The sequence below is a fragment of the Pelophylax lessonae genome (assembly GCF_965119305.1).
Source record: "Pelophylax lessonae genome assembly, chromosome: 1".
NCBI lineage: Eukaryota > Metazoa > Chordata > Amphibia > Anura > Ranidae > Pelophylax > Pelophylax lessonae.
The window spans coordinates 138,775,228-138,789,276 of record NC_138768.1 but is presented as its reverse complement, the minus strand read 5'-3'; the positions used below and the strand labels follow the sequence as shown (position 1 = coordinate 138,789,276).

The 14,049-nt window shown below is 41.0% G+C and overlaps 1 protein-coding gene across 1 annotated transcript in view; it reads right to left on the bottom strand.

Annotated features, from left to right (window-relative positions):
* Positions 1-14,049, bottom strand: part of MRPS27 (mitochondrial ribosomal protein S27) — a 204,425-nt gene that overhangs the window by 118,175 nt on the left and 72,201 nt on the right. Inside the window, exon 5 of the mRNA XM_082253548.1 lies at positions 339-453. Coding sequence (XP_082109674.1) covers positions 339-453 — 115 coding nt within the window. The remainder of the gene's footprint in view (positions 1-338; positions 454-14,049) is intronic.

Here is a 14,049-nt window from a genome sequence, read left to right as displayed (position 1 = left end):
AAAAAAATCCTGCCAGGACCGAAGATCCTAGCAAGGCATCTAGGTCCTTACTCCTAACTAGACAGAAAAAAACTGATTTGCTGTAGCAGAGAGAGAGAGGATATACCCTCTGGGACTGCCCCTAAGGTGTGGCCAGAACGTTTTCTTTCCTGTCTAGTCCTACTCCTGTAGAGGGCAGTATAACCCGAGTTGATATTAATCAAGGAGGACTACGTCTGTCAATGAGCGACAGAGAAATGTCCATATAGATAGGGCAGGGCTAACGTGTTTCGAGGGAGAACCCTCTTCCTCAGAGCCCTCTCATTTTTTATGCTTTCAGTAGTATGAGAAAGCCTTACCTTGTTCTGCAAAGTATATAACGCCTTTTCTGGGGCACCATATTTAAGACATTTTCTGATCCATCCTTGTATTGTCCAGTCTCTCAAATACCAGCAATTCGGACTATGACGAAATCTTAAAAAAAAAAAAAAAGAAAATTAAGTTAATCTGCTATATGCACGGTACCTATTCTACCCATTACATATAAATCATTGTAATAAATCCCAAATCAGACCTAAACCTTTTTTTTTTAGCAATACATCACACCACAATGCATGGTAGTATGTAACATCACATTTCACTATAAAACAGGTGCTGGGGGAGCTTTTCAAAATGAATCACACTGCATACATAGTATGTTATCGCCATCTGAAGCGCATTTCTTGAAAATTATTATTCTTTAATATAAACATAGCAACATGAACTGGCCTCTTATCTGCCTGCATTCCAGCTTCAACACCTTATCATTCTGACTGGAAGTCATAGCGATCAGAGGGGAGCTGTGTCCCCTGGATACAGCGCATCACTGATCAGTATAAAGATGACATAGGCTCTTTATTATGTGATCAGCTGTGTCCAATCACAGGCGATCACATGTAAACAAATGCCTGTTATTGGCATTTCCTTTCCTCAATGCTGTCAAGTGTCTGAGGAAAGGAATGCCGATAACTGGCTTTTCTGTTACAGTGGAAATTTACACTGATAATCGGGGCACTGATCATAACTTCCCTGATGATCAATGCAGCCCCATCAGTGCAGCTTTTAGTGTTCATCAGTGCAACATATCAATGCTCAAGAGTGCAACATATTAGTGCCCTCTCATCAGTGCCCATCAGTACAGCTTATTAGTGCCCATCAGTGCAGCCTCATCAGTCAAGTCAAAATTTTATAACATAGACTAAGAAAAAAGAAAATTATTTTTCAAAATTTTGATCATTTTTTCATTTGTTTAGCAAAAATTTAAAATAATCAAGTGGCAAATAAATACCACCAAAAGAAAGCTCTATCGGTCTCAACAAATGATAATGTCATTTGAATACATGACCGTGCAATTGTCATTCAAAGCGCTGAAAGCTGAAAATTGGCCTGGGCAGGAAGGGGGCGAGAGTGCCCAGTATTGAAGTGGTTATACAGTATGTTTTTAAAGAGGAAGTAAACCCTCCTCTGCAACTTTTACCTATAGGTAAGCCTATGATAAGGCTTACCTATAAGTACTGTAAATATCTCATAAACATGTACCGTTTAGGAGATATTTACCTTACATGCAGCCAGTGACATCACTGGCGCATGCGCTCTGAAGGAACGGCCGCTGGTGCCGTTCCTTCAGAGCCCCGTGCCGTGACCGTCGGCTCCCGCGCGTGTGACGAGTGACATCACCACGGCTCCGGCCAATCAGATGGTCGGATGCTGCGATCCCGGAAGACGGGCGACTGAACATGTCGCCCGTCAGAGCTAAGCGGGCGGCACGGCGGGGGCTTGTTCTAAGGAAAGTATTTCATAATAAGCTAGTATGCGATGCATACTAGCTGATTATGTGTTTCTCTTTCAGGTTAAAAAAAATAAAAAAATTTTGGATTTACAACCTCTTTAAGTTCAGATTAGACGATCAACAATAAAAAGCAGTTCATCCACATTTCCTATCCTCCAGTTATTTGTAAATCCCATTGACTGACTGATGCCTACTGGGATCTCTAATATCTTAAATACTTTGTGATACCGTCCCCTTTGCTTCTGTCAGATTATCAAGGAAATAACTGCTGTAAGATGTCACTGTTGATCTCTCTATATTGTAGGCTGTTCAAGGGAATTCCAAATGAGCTTCTTGTGATCTGTAGTTGTAGCACACAACTCTCTTGTCTGCCTTCTGAAATCAATACTGCAGAAAGCAGAATATATCTGATGGTAGACGGTGAACCGATATTCATGCAAACGCAGCCTAATAATTCCACATCGTAGTGACACAACGGTTTGTATCCATTGTCTCTGAGACATGGGATCACCAATTTGAATACATTCTCGGAATACGTTATAAGACAGGACACAATGAAGCTGCTTAAGTTGGGCACAGATTACACATTCATTTTAAATTCACCTGGCCCTGGCAGGAAATCATTGGCTATTAATTGCACGGTTCCTCCTTTCTTCGAGTTGTCTTGCAGCTGGCCAGTAACAACGGAAAGCCACCCTCCATCAATTCATTGACTGCGGTGATAATACCAAGCCTTGGTGTTCTGCAGTTACACAAAGGCTGAGTCATTTGACGTGCTGTCTAAGAAGAGCTTCAAGAAAACAGGACTAAATCAGAGATGTACAAACGCCAACAGCCTAAAGCTGTGTTTCATTGTAGGGATGGAGCTTCCATGTGACTAAACATGATTTCCATAACATTTAACCACATTACTGCAGCCACCCGCACTCCTCTAATTTACCCCAATTCTTCTCATGTATTGGACACCACTGCTTGAGGCAGCTGGATATTGCGATTAGAAGATGTGGTCTAATCTCTCTATAATGTAATAATATCATAGCTATGGTGGGCATGCTGCGCTCAATACAATGAGCTGCGGAGCATATTACAAAATGCTGCCTTTCAAACCAGTTCTACTTCTTTGTGATATGAATGCTGCTGTCACTAATCGTCTGCTCTACATTATCTATAATACACTTGAGGATATATTATGAAAACTGGGGCATAAAAAGGTATTTTGTCCTAGAGCAAGCACACAGACTTTCAAGATACCCATATGATTTACGCATTGTCTGGTGAAAGGGTTCAAGAACTTTATAGGCAGACAGATAAACCATCAGATAATAAAAACACACTGGATATTACATGAAACCAAGATCAATTGCTCTTAGCTTGACTTGAGCTCAGAATGTCCACTTACAGACATGGCCTTACCTGCTAAAAAGTCAACTTGTCAAAGGTCAAACACACTTGGCAGTCTACTTATGATGTGTATTCCCACCTTTCACTAATAGTTTAGCAGTAGTACAGTGCTGAAAGAAAGTTTGAAGTTTAAGACCAAGCTAAAGGCCTCCATGACTAAGGCTGGCCATACACGGTTCGAATCTTGCCGATTCAGCGGGAACTGGCTGAGATTGGAACCATGTATGGGCAGGCTCAATATACTAAGACAATTGCTTGGCAGGAGGGATTCCCTTGTCAGCACTGTCTGTGTTGATGGGGGAATCATGCAAATTTCTTTCCTGCAACCTGCTATTATCCTATAGCATTAGCGCTGCTCTTTTTGTACCCAATTATATATATATATATATATATATATACATATACATATATATATATATATATATATATTTTTTTTTTTTTCAAATGGATGAGTCTTGTTCTTGTTCCTTGTGCTGCAGGACTCAGAGGCCCCACTTTTGAGCTTCAACTAACCTAGCTGCACCTTCTTTGAAGCACACGTTTGTTACTTTTATGTTAATCTTTTTCAAATAAATCAATTGTATTTTCACCTTTGTATACAAATCTCACTTGCCCACAAAGTCCCAAACCCCCTTGGCTTGAGGCACCAATCAAACTCTATAATTTATACAAAAGGGACGGAGGCAAACACCCCAAAAACGTACATGAGCTTCTTTTTTGGCAGATTACAAGCGTTTTTGTTAGATGTCAATGCCTGCCTCCAAACACTTGCAAAAAACGCCATTAAAAAAGCCCAAAAAAAGCCTGAAAAACGCCCAAAAAAACACTGAAAAAAAAAACCGCCTGAAAGCAATACGCACAGGTGTGAATGGAGTCTTAAGGAAGTCAATCAACAGCTAACCTATAAGATATTATTCAATTTTCTGACCAGTCTTTACTCCAATCACGTCCCACTACAGTGTGTACTGGGGTTTTTGCAGTTCAAGGGCTCATATACGATGGCACAAAACTGGTGCCTCTCAAGTGAACAAACATCAATTTGCCAGGAACCTCCTTCTTCTTTGTTAATCCTACAATGGATGTGTAACCTCTATGACCAGCATCAGTAAAGAGATCTTAGGGCAATCCACATGAGAGTCATAATGACATGCATGGCTGCTTCCGAAGCCCCTCAATTAATTCACTGTAACATGTGCTGGCTGGAGGTTATACAAACACAGTCACACACCAGTCGTTTTGGGGCAGTTAATATTCAATGGCCATAACAAGTGCTCCTCCACATGGCATAAAAATTCCTGACATCATTGATAAGTGTCATACTAAAATAGTAGCTAACCAGTATAAAAATGTTGTGACTGATGAAATTTTCTTTAAAACAAAGATCCCCACAACCCCAAATCAGCTTGTGTTCTTCACATAGATATAAAAAGAAGATGCAAGCCAAACAAAGTATATACAGAATAGAGATGCGCCGATATTCCGACAGGGGAAACACAACAGCCAAAAATAATGTTATTGGCATTTTGCCAATAATGGCGCCAAAAACGCACATGATTTTGCAACAATTTTACTGCGAGTTTACCATGATTTTACTGTGCTTATGGTTTGTTTTTCATAGGACATGTGACTCAAAAACGTAAAACGGTGCGTTATTGATGCACTCTTGCAGCAAGCAGGATTTTTAACACCACAACAGAAGTGCAACGGACCAGTGTGAAGACATGCACAGAACTGAAAAGATTACATTTTTCTTGAACGTTTTCTTGCAGACCCAAAAGTGCCAATATTATTATTATTATACAGGATTTATATAGCGCCAACAGTTTGCGCAGCGCTTAACAAAATGAAGGCAGACATTACAGTTACACTACAATTTGGAACAAAAGGAATCAGAAGGCCCTGCTCGTTAGAGCTTAGATTAATATTAATTTAAATTCATGATATTTAAAAAGTGGAATATAATACAACTATAAAACTATAACACATCTATATTTATTAAAAAGTGTCATTTTTCGGTTTCAGTTTTCGGCCAAGTACATCCTCCATTTTCAGTTTCGGCACCAAAATTTCCATTTGGCGCACCTCTAGTTAATAAATGAGACAAACTTTGTTTTGGGTCGGGTTATTAGGAAGTATATAAAATAGCAAGAATTATAACATACAGTGCACCTGGAAAGTATTCACAGCGCTTCACTTTTTCCACATTTTGCTACGTTACAGCCTTATTCCAAAATAGATTAAATTCATTATTTTCCTCAAAATTCTACAAACAATACCCAATAATAGCAGCATGAAAGACGTTTGTTTAAAATCTTTCCAAATGTATTAAAAATAAAAAATTACACATAAGTATTCACAGTCTTTGCCATGACACTCAAAATTGAGCTCAGATGAATCCTGTTTCCACTGACCATCCTTGAGATGTTTCTTCAGCTTGATTTGAGTCTACCTGTGGTCAATTCCATTGATTGGACATGATTTCTAAAGGCACACAGGTAATAATGCATGTCAGAGCACAAACCAAGTCATGAAGTCGAAGAAATTGTCTGTAGACCTCCGAGAGATAGGATTGTATCAAGGCACCGGTCTGGAGAGTGGTACAGAAAAATGTCTGCAGAATTGAAGTTCTCAATGGGTACAGTGGCCTCCATCATCGGTAAATGGAAGAAGTTTTAAACCACCAGGACTCTTCCTAGAGCAGGTCCCCCAGGCTTAAGCGATCGGGGGAGAAGGGCCTAAGTCAGGGAGGTGATCAAGAACCGATGGTGACTCTCAGACCATGAGAAACAAAATTCTCTTGTGTGATGAAACAAAGATTGAACTCTTTGGCCTGAATGGCAAGTGTCATGTCTGGAGGAAACCAGGCACCACTCATCACTTGGCAAATAACATCTCTACAGTAAAGCATGGTGGTGGCAGCATCATGCTGTTGGGGTGTTTTTCAGCCGCAGGAACTGTGAGACTAGTCAGGATCCAGAGAAAGATGAATACAGCAATGTACAGTGACATCCTTGATGAAATCCTTCTCCAGAGCGCTCTAGACCTCAGACTGAACATTCATCTTTCAACAGGACAACGACCCTAAGCACACAGCCAAGATAACAAAGGATTAGCTAAGGGAAAACCCTGTGAATGTCCTTGAGTGGCCCAGCCAGAGCCAGACTTGAACCTGATTGAACACCTCTGGAGTGATCTGAAAATGGCTGTGCACGTACTCTCCCAATCCAACCTGATGGAGCATGAGAGGTCCTGCAAAGAAGAATGGGAGAAACTGCCCAAAAATAGGTGTGCCAAGCTTGTAGCCTCATACTCAAAAAGACTTGAGGCTGTAATGTGCCAAAGGTGCTTCAACAAGGTATTGAGCGAAGGCTGTGAACACTTATGTACATGTGATTTTTTTTTGTTTTTTATTTTTAATAAATTTGAAAAGATTTCGTAGCTTTTTTAATGTTGTCATTATGGGATATTGTTTGTAGAATTTTGAAGAAAATCTTTAATTCAATCTATTTTGGAATAAGCCAGAACATAACAAAATTTGGAAAAACGGAAGCTCTGTGAATACTTTCTGGATGCACTGTATGTACAGTGACTGTGCCCAAACAAAAGTTGCTGAGTGCTATATGTGGCTCCTAACGAAACAAGCAGTTACAGTAGTGAAAACATTGCAAAAACAACCTGTGAGTGTGCAATTGGACTCATAGCCTAAAACACACGAAATTCCCTCAAGGTCCTCAAAATCAATTGAATCCATAAAAAGTGGGCCCTCACCTATATCATAGTGGTTTGTGAGTTCCTAGCACATAATTCATAAGAAAACACAAATTAAAAACTAGTCTTGGACTGAAAAATGTGAAGTCTGTACTTGCTAAGAAAATCAAACATTTCCAGCAGTGCTTTACTAGAGGCCTATATCAATGTTAGCCAAGAGGAAGTTTGCATACCCTCCCAAGTAAGGGTTGCTACATGACATCAAGGCCACAACTGTGTTGCCATTGTCACGAGGAAAGAAATAGGTACACAATGTTTAGTCATGATGGCCTATACTTGCATGGCTGTGAATAGAAAAAAAATTACAGTGCACCTGTGAAACTCTCAATGCTACCTATATAGACTATGAATGTTTAGATAATGTAAACCATCAGAATGTTGCTCATTGCCACCATAAGGATATCAGAACAATACTATCAGACAAAGAGCAAATCATGCTCTGTGATGTTGACCTTCAATAACGCAAGTCATGCTTTTTTCGAGGCTCAACACTTACTAGGCCTTATTTTCACAATAATATTGCGATAATCCTAAAGATCACAGAGGAAGAAGAGAGGGGATCCTGGGACATATTTTCTGTCTGCCAAGTGCACAGCTTTAAAAACCTGATAGGGGTCAAAAGCCAGAATAGGGGCAACCCTGACCTCTGTGTAGCACACATAACATTGGGTATGCCAAGTAGACTAATGTAAAAATAAGAAGCCAGCCATTTGATGTGAAAGCCAGACACACATCCTCAATGATAACAGAAAAAATCAGGGACCAGCTCTAAATTTCTAATCATACTAGTAACCTGTTTCCGGGGTTTAGTCCTGCCCTGCCATTAGTCGTGTTCAGTCCATTCTGTACATCAATGCATATGACCTCCTTATCCCATGGGAGTACAGCTATGGTCTATTTCTTCCATTATCTCTGGAGCCCTCATACTCTCTCAGCCAATCCCAATTACTAGGGATTCACAGGACTAAAGAAAATGGACTTGTTCTTTGATTTGTCAGAACATCTTAGACATTAATATGTAAATAATGATACATAAATGCACACATACAGTATAGCCGAAGGCTAAAACTGGTCAGTGCATGTAAAGAAAACAGTTATGTGGGTTTTTGTACTATTACATACAGAATATAAACTGTAGAAGTAAAGAAGGGTAGATTAAAATAAAGTATCTCCAGTAAAAAAGTATTTTTTTAAATTTAAAAACAAATAAGATAAGAATTGTCTATCTGCATGTGAGGAATATATAGGTGACCATTTCTGACCTCCAGAGAATACTGTTTTTCTAATATGTAAATGAGAGTCAGAGTGAACACAGAGACCTGAACCGGCATACTTTTTTCAAGACAGAACAGAATTTTTTTATAGGTATTTATATAGTGCTGACAAGTTACACAGCACTTTCATATATATATATATATATATATATATATATATATATATATATATATATATATAAAAACAGTAAAAAGGTTAGGTCTGAGCATGTAGGCCCTTTACAAAATAATCAGGAGTGGGTGACTGGGGACAAAGAGAAGACAAATATATTAAATACTTTCTTCAGCTCTGTATATACAAAGGTGCATGGGGGAGCTCATGACCATAATGAGGATGGTATTGGCACAGCCCCAAATGATCCACAATGGCTCAAAAGTGATACGGTCCAGAAATATTTAGACAGAATAAGGGTGGATAAAGCGCCTGGACCAGATGGCATCCACCCACGCATCCTAAAAGAATTGAGCGCTGCAATTTCTAAGCCATTGTTTCAAATTTTTAGGGACTCGTTAAGGACTGGAATAGTACCACTGGATTGGCGTAGGGCCAATGTGGTGCCTATATTTAAAAAGGGATCAAAGTCTTTGCCAAGTAACTATAGACCTGTTAGTTTAACTTCTATAGTCGGGAAGATATTGGAGAGTTTAATAAAAAAGACCACATAGATGAGTACTTGCTGGAAAAAAATATTTTAAGCAACAGACAGCATGGATTCATGAAAGACAGAAGTTGTCAAACAAACCTGATTTCTTTTTATGAGGAGGTAAGTAAAACCTTGGACAGAGGGGTGGCTGTGGATGTAGTATACTTGGATTTTGAAAAAGCGTTTGACACAGTTCCCCACACACGGCTAATGTGTAAGGTAAAGTCTACAGGCTTGGAAAGATCAGTTTGTAATTGGATAGACAATTGGCTAAAAGATAGAATTCAGAGAGTAGTGGTTAATGATTCTTACTCTGAATGGTCTAAGGTTATCAGTGGTGCACCCCAAGGTTCAGTGTTGGGACCCTTACTTTTTAATATCTTTATAACTGATATAGGGTCTGGGATTAAAAGTAGCATTTCAGTCTTTGCAGATGACACCAAGCTTTGAAGTGGAATAATTTCTTTACAGGATGTCTCCAACTTACAAGCTGACCTCAATGCACTGTTTCATTGGGTAACTATGTGGCAAATGAGGTTTAATGTTGATAAATGTAAAGTTATGCACTTGGGGGCTAAGAATATGCATAGGTGGAGTAGAAATGGGGGAATCTATAGCGGAGAAGGATCTGGGTGTTCTGGTAGATCATAAGCTTAATAATAGCATGCAATGCCAGCCTGTGGTTTCCAAAGCAAGCAAAGTCCTTTCTTTTATTAACAGAGGCATGGACTCCAGACAGAGAGATATCATTTTGCCCCTGTACAAATCATTAGTAAGACCTCTTCTGGAATATGCAGTTCAGTTTTAGGCACCTGTTCTTAAAAAGGATATCGAGGAACTGGAGAAAGTGCAGAGAAGGGCAACCAAACTGATAAGGGGCATGGAGGACCTCAGCTATGAGAAAAGATTAGAGGAACTGAATTTATTCGCTCTTGAGAAAAGGAGATTAAGGGGGGATATGATCAACATGTATAAATACAGAAGGGGACCATATAGTGTACTTGGTGTCGAGTTGTTCACTTTAAGGGCAACACAGAGGACAAGGGGGCACTCTTTACGTCTAGAGGAAAACAGATTTCGTCTCCAAATATGGAAAGGTTTCTTCACCGTAAGAGCTGTGAAAATGTGGAATAGACTCCCTCCAGAGGTGTTCTGGCCAGCTCACTAGATTGCTTTAAAAAAGGTCTGGATTCTTTCCTAGGTGTACATAATATAAATGGGTATTAAAAATGTTTTTAGGTAAAGTTGATCCAGGAAATATCCGATTGCCTCTTGGAGGATCAGGAAGGATTTTTTTCCCCTGCTTTAGCAAATTGGATCATGCTTTGCTGGGGTTTATTTTCGCCTTCCTCTGAATCAACAACGGGTATAGGATTGCGTATATGGGATTGTATGGTTGGGTTTTCAATACTGTTTTTTTTTTTTGGGTTGAACCCGATGGACTTGTGTCTTTTTTCAACCTAACTATATATATATATATATATATATTGTACATTCACATCAGCCCCTGCCCTCAAGGAGCTTACAATCTAAGGTCCCTAATTCACATTCATACATACACACACTTGAGCCAATTTAGAAAGGAGCCTATCAACCTACCAGCAAGTCTTTGGAGTGTGGGAGGAACCTGGAGTACCCAGAGGAAACCCACGCAGGCACAGGGAGAACATGCAAGCTTCAGACAGTTAGTGCTGTGGTTGGGATTTGAACCAATGACCCCGGTGCTGCCAGGCAGAGGTGCTAACCACTTGCTGCTAAGGTCCTACATTTTTCTATAAAGGCCAGCCATGGGGAGCATCAAGGTTAAGGTGCCCCATAATGTGCCCATCTACTTCCATGTAATATGCCTGCTGTGCCCCAAAATGTTCCCTCCTGCCCCTGTGAAATATGCCCTGCTGTGCCCCATGTGCCCTACAGCCCCCCACCACCCTACTGTAATGTGCTTTGCTGTGCCTCATAATGTGCCCTCATGTGGCCATGAAATATGCCCTGCTGTGCCCTTTAATGTACCTATGTAATGTTACCTGCCGTGCCCCATATAGTGCCATGCTGCTGCCCCCTCCCTATGTAATATGCCCTACTGTGCCCAATAATCTTCCCTCCTGTCTATAATCTATACCATCCTGACCCCCTGTGTTGTGCCCTGCTGACCTCCTGTAAACCTCTGCACTCTGCCCTGCTGACCTCCTGTGAACCCCTGCACTCTGCCCTGCTGACCTATCTGTGCTCTGCCCTGCTGATCTCCTGTGAACCCCTGCACTCTGCCCTGCTGACCTATATGTGCTCTGACCTGTTGACTCCTATACTTTGCCATGCCCCCCCGCGCGCTCTGCCCTGCGGCACCCTGTACACTGCTTATCTCAAATTAAACCCAGAACTGATCATCTGTGCAGAAAGATGCAAGCACAAGTTTCACATTAAATAAATATATTTTAAACATATATTCTATTTTTTAATGCAGTTTCTAAAAATAATTGTTATATAAACATCTTGCTGACCACACCAATGTTCCGTGAGCTGTAGATGTGAACATTATTTCAGGGGTTTCCTGAGATCTCAAACTGACTGATCAATCAACTTGGGTACAACCAGCCTGCCAGATTTTGCATGGGATTATCGTTAGCAGCTGGTATAGCTGCTAGTAAGAATCACTACCGTATCTTCTCCAAGCGGGGGTGGTTCCCCCCTGCCGGGAGAATACAATGGCTTGACAGGCGGGATTCCTCTGCCAACACTGACTGTGTTGATGGGGGAATTGAGGTTCATGGTTGGAGAAAAGAAATTAGATCTATGTATGGGCTGCTTTACTGAATGGAGAGTTGTAATCCAGAAAAGGTAGAGGCATCAGAACACTGGAGATGGACTGCTGCTGTGCTCACACTGACAACAGTGGTTTTTATCTTCAACCCAATGCAGGGGAACATCATTTCTAGTTAGCAATGGAGTGCAATTAAATATCCAACTGGTGTAAGGCACTTGTTTTGGTAAATTGAAATGGCAAGTTAGGCGAGGTGTGCAGATGCTGTACACCAGCTCAGCATATCATACCACAAGAAGCAATCAATAATGGGTATATATATGGATTTCTCACTTAAATCACTGCAGAGACTTCCCACAGAGGTCACACTCTTCTGATATTAGTCTGATAAACTGAAGAGACCTATTTATTGTAAAGCGAATATATAGAGCAGCGCAGCATACAAAGTAATGCAATCAATTAAAATCAGGTTGCTCTGCTGGAGAAGACAAGGGTTCAGAATAACAATGATCAGATGAATGGAAGGTAATATTAATCAAGTCCTCTTCCAAGGCGTACTGCATTACAACTAGCCAGTAAATAGAAACAAAATATGCTGGCTTCATCAACAATTGCAAGGCTTGTGTGAAGGCAAAATTTGAATAGGTTTAAAAATGTACAACATAAGAAAATACTTATTAGATCAGAAGATATGTAAGATTAGAACCCCTGTTAGGTTTTTAATGCTGTCTGTGTCCCCGCTGTGAAGACTAACATGCTCTATTGTCCTAGTGACCAATATCTCCAAGACTGAAGGGGACGAAAAATCGAATATCTTGAGTGGTCACTGAGTTATGGATGGGGGGGGGGGGGGGTGCGCAAGGTGGTGATAGAACATTTTAATTTTTAAGGCTTTTAATAATTCCCTACTGTATCCACAATTTAAAAAAAAAATGGAATTAAATATACTTTAATCTTAGGAAAAGAAGTGTGTTGCAGTGTGGCTGAACATAAAGTGAAAATAAAGGTAAAAAGTTTGAAAAAAGAAAAAAAAAAAAAAAACATACTGATCAGCTACAACTTTATAACCGCCCACCCAATATTGAGTAGGTCCCCCTTTTTGAAGCTAAAACAGCTCTGACCCATGGAGGCATGGACTCCACTACACCCCTGAAGTTATGCTGTAGTATCTGGCATCAAGACAACAGTAGCAGATCCTTTAAGTCATGGGTGTCCAACCTTTTGGCTTCTCTGGGCCACACTGTGTGTAGAGAAATTTTCTCGGCCCGCATAGAAATATATATATACTATAGTTAAGGCATACAAGTAATAGAACGCCCTTGCGCCCTTCCCGCGCCGCCGCACTAGTTTAACACAACTAAAGGATGATCAAATGAAATTTAATCAGTATACAGAGGTTTACTTCTTCAGACAGATATTAAAGGAACACTCTAACCACCATCACCACTTCAGTGATTTAAAGTGGTCATGGTGGTAGGAGTCAGAAACACTGCACATGCTGGGATATTTACAGTTATGTGCTGGGGGATAGTTGCACCCCTAGCACATATGACTTAGGCAGCCAGAAAATGTAATGTCCTTATTCATACATGTATGAACAAGGACATGACATATGACAAAACACAACTAGTTATTAAAAAACATATTGCAACAATTTACACACGCTAATGTAAATATACATATATGTATACATACATACATACATACCTTTTCTACATATTTTGCAGACTGCTGACGGATACTGCTGGTGCGGTTACTGCTGGCGGGCACTGCTGGCTGGTACTAGCGGGTACTGCTGGTGGGTACTAGCGGGTACTGCTGGCGGATACTGTTGGCGGCTATTGCTGGCTGGTGCTGTCTGGTACTGTTGGGGGGTTACTGGCTGGTGCTGGCGGTTACTGTTGGGGGGTTGCTGGCTGATGCTGGCGGGTACTGTTGGTGGATATTGCTGGCTGGTGCTGGCGAGTACTGTTGGTGGATATTGCTGGCTGGTGCTGGCGAGTACTGTTGGCGGATATTTTTGGCTGGTGCTGGCGGGTACTGTTGGTGGGTGCTGGTAGGTACTGTTGGCAGGTATTGCTGGCTGGTGCTGATGGGTACTTTTGGCAGGTATTGCTGGCTGGTGCTGGCGAGTACTTTTGGTGGGTATTGCTGGCTGGTGCTGGCAAGTAACTGTTGGTGGGTATTGCTGGCTGCTGCTGACAGGTACTGTTGGTGGGAATTGCTGGCTGGTGGAGGTGAGTACTGTTGGTGGGTTCCCGACCCACCATTACTGAGAATTAGCGTAATAGTCACAGGAGCTGCGCTGTAGGAAGCAGAGCCGATGCTTCCTGTATAGCGCTGGCCGGCTTCTGTCACAGGCGGAGTACATTTGGTATCACTCACTAAAGGGTACTA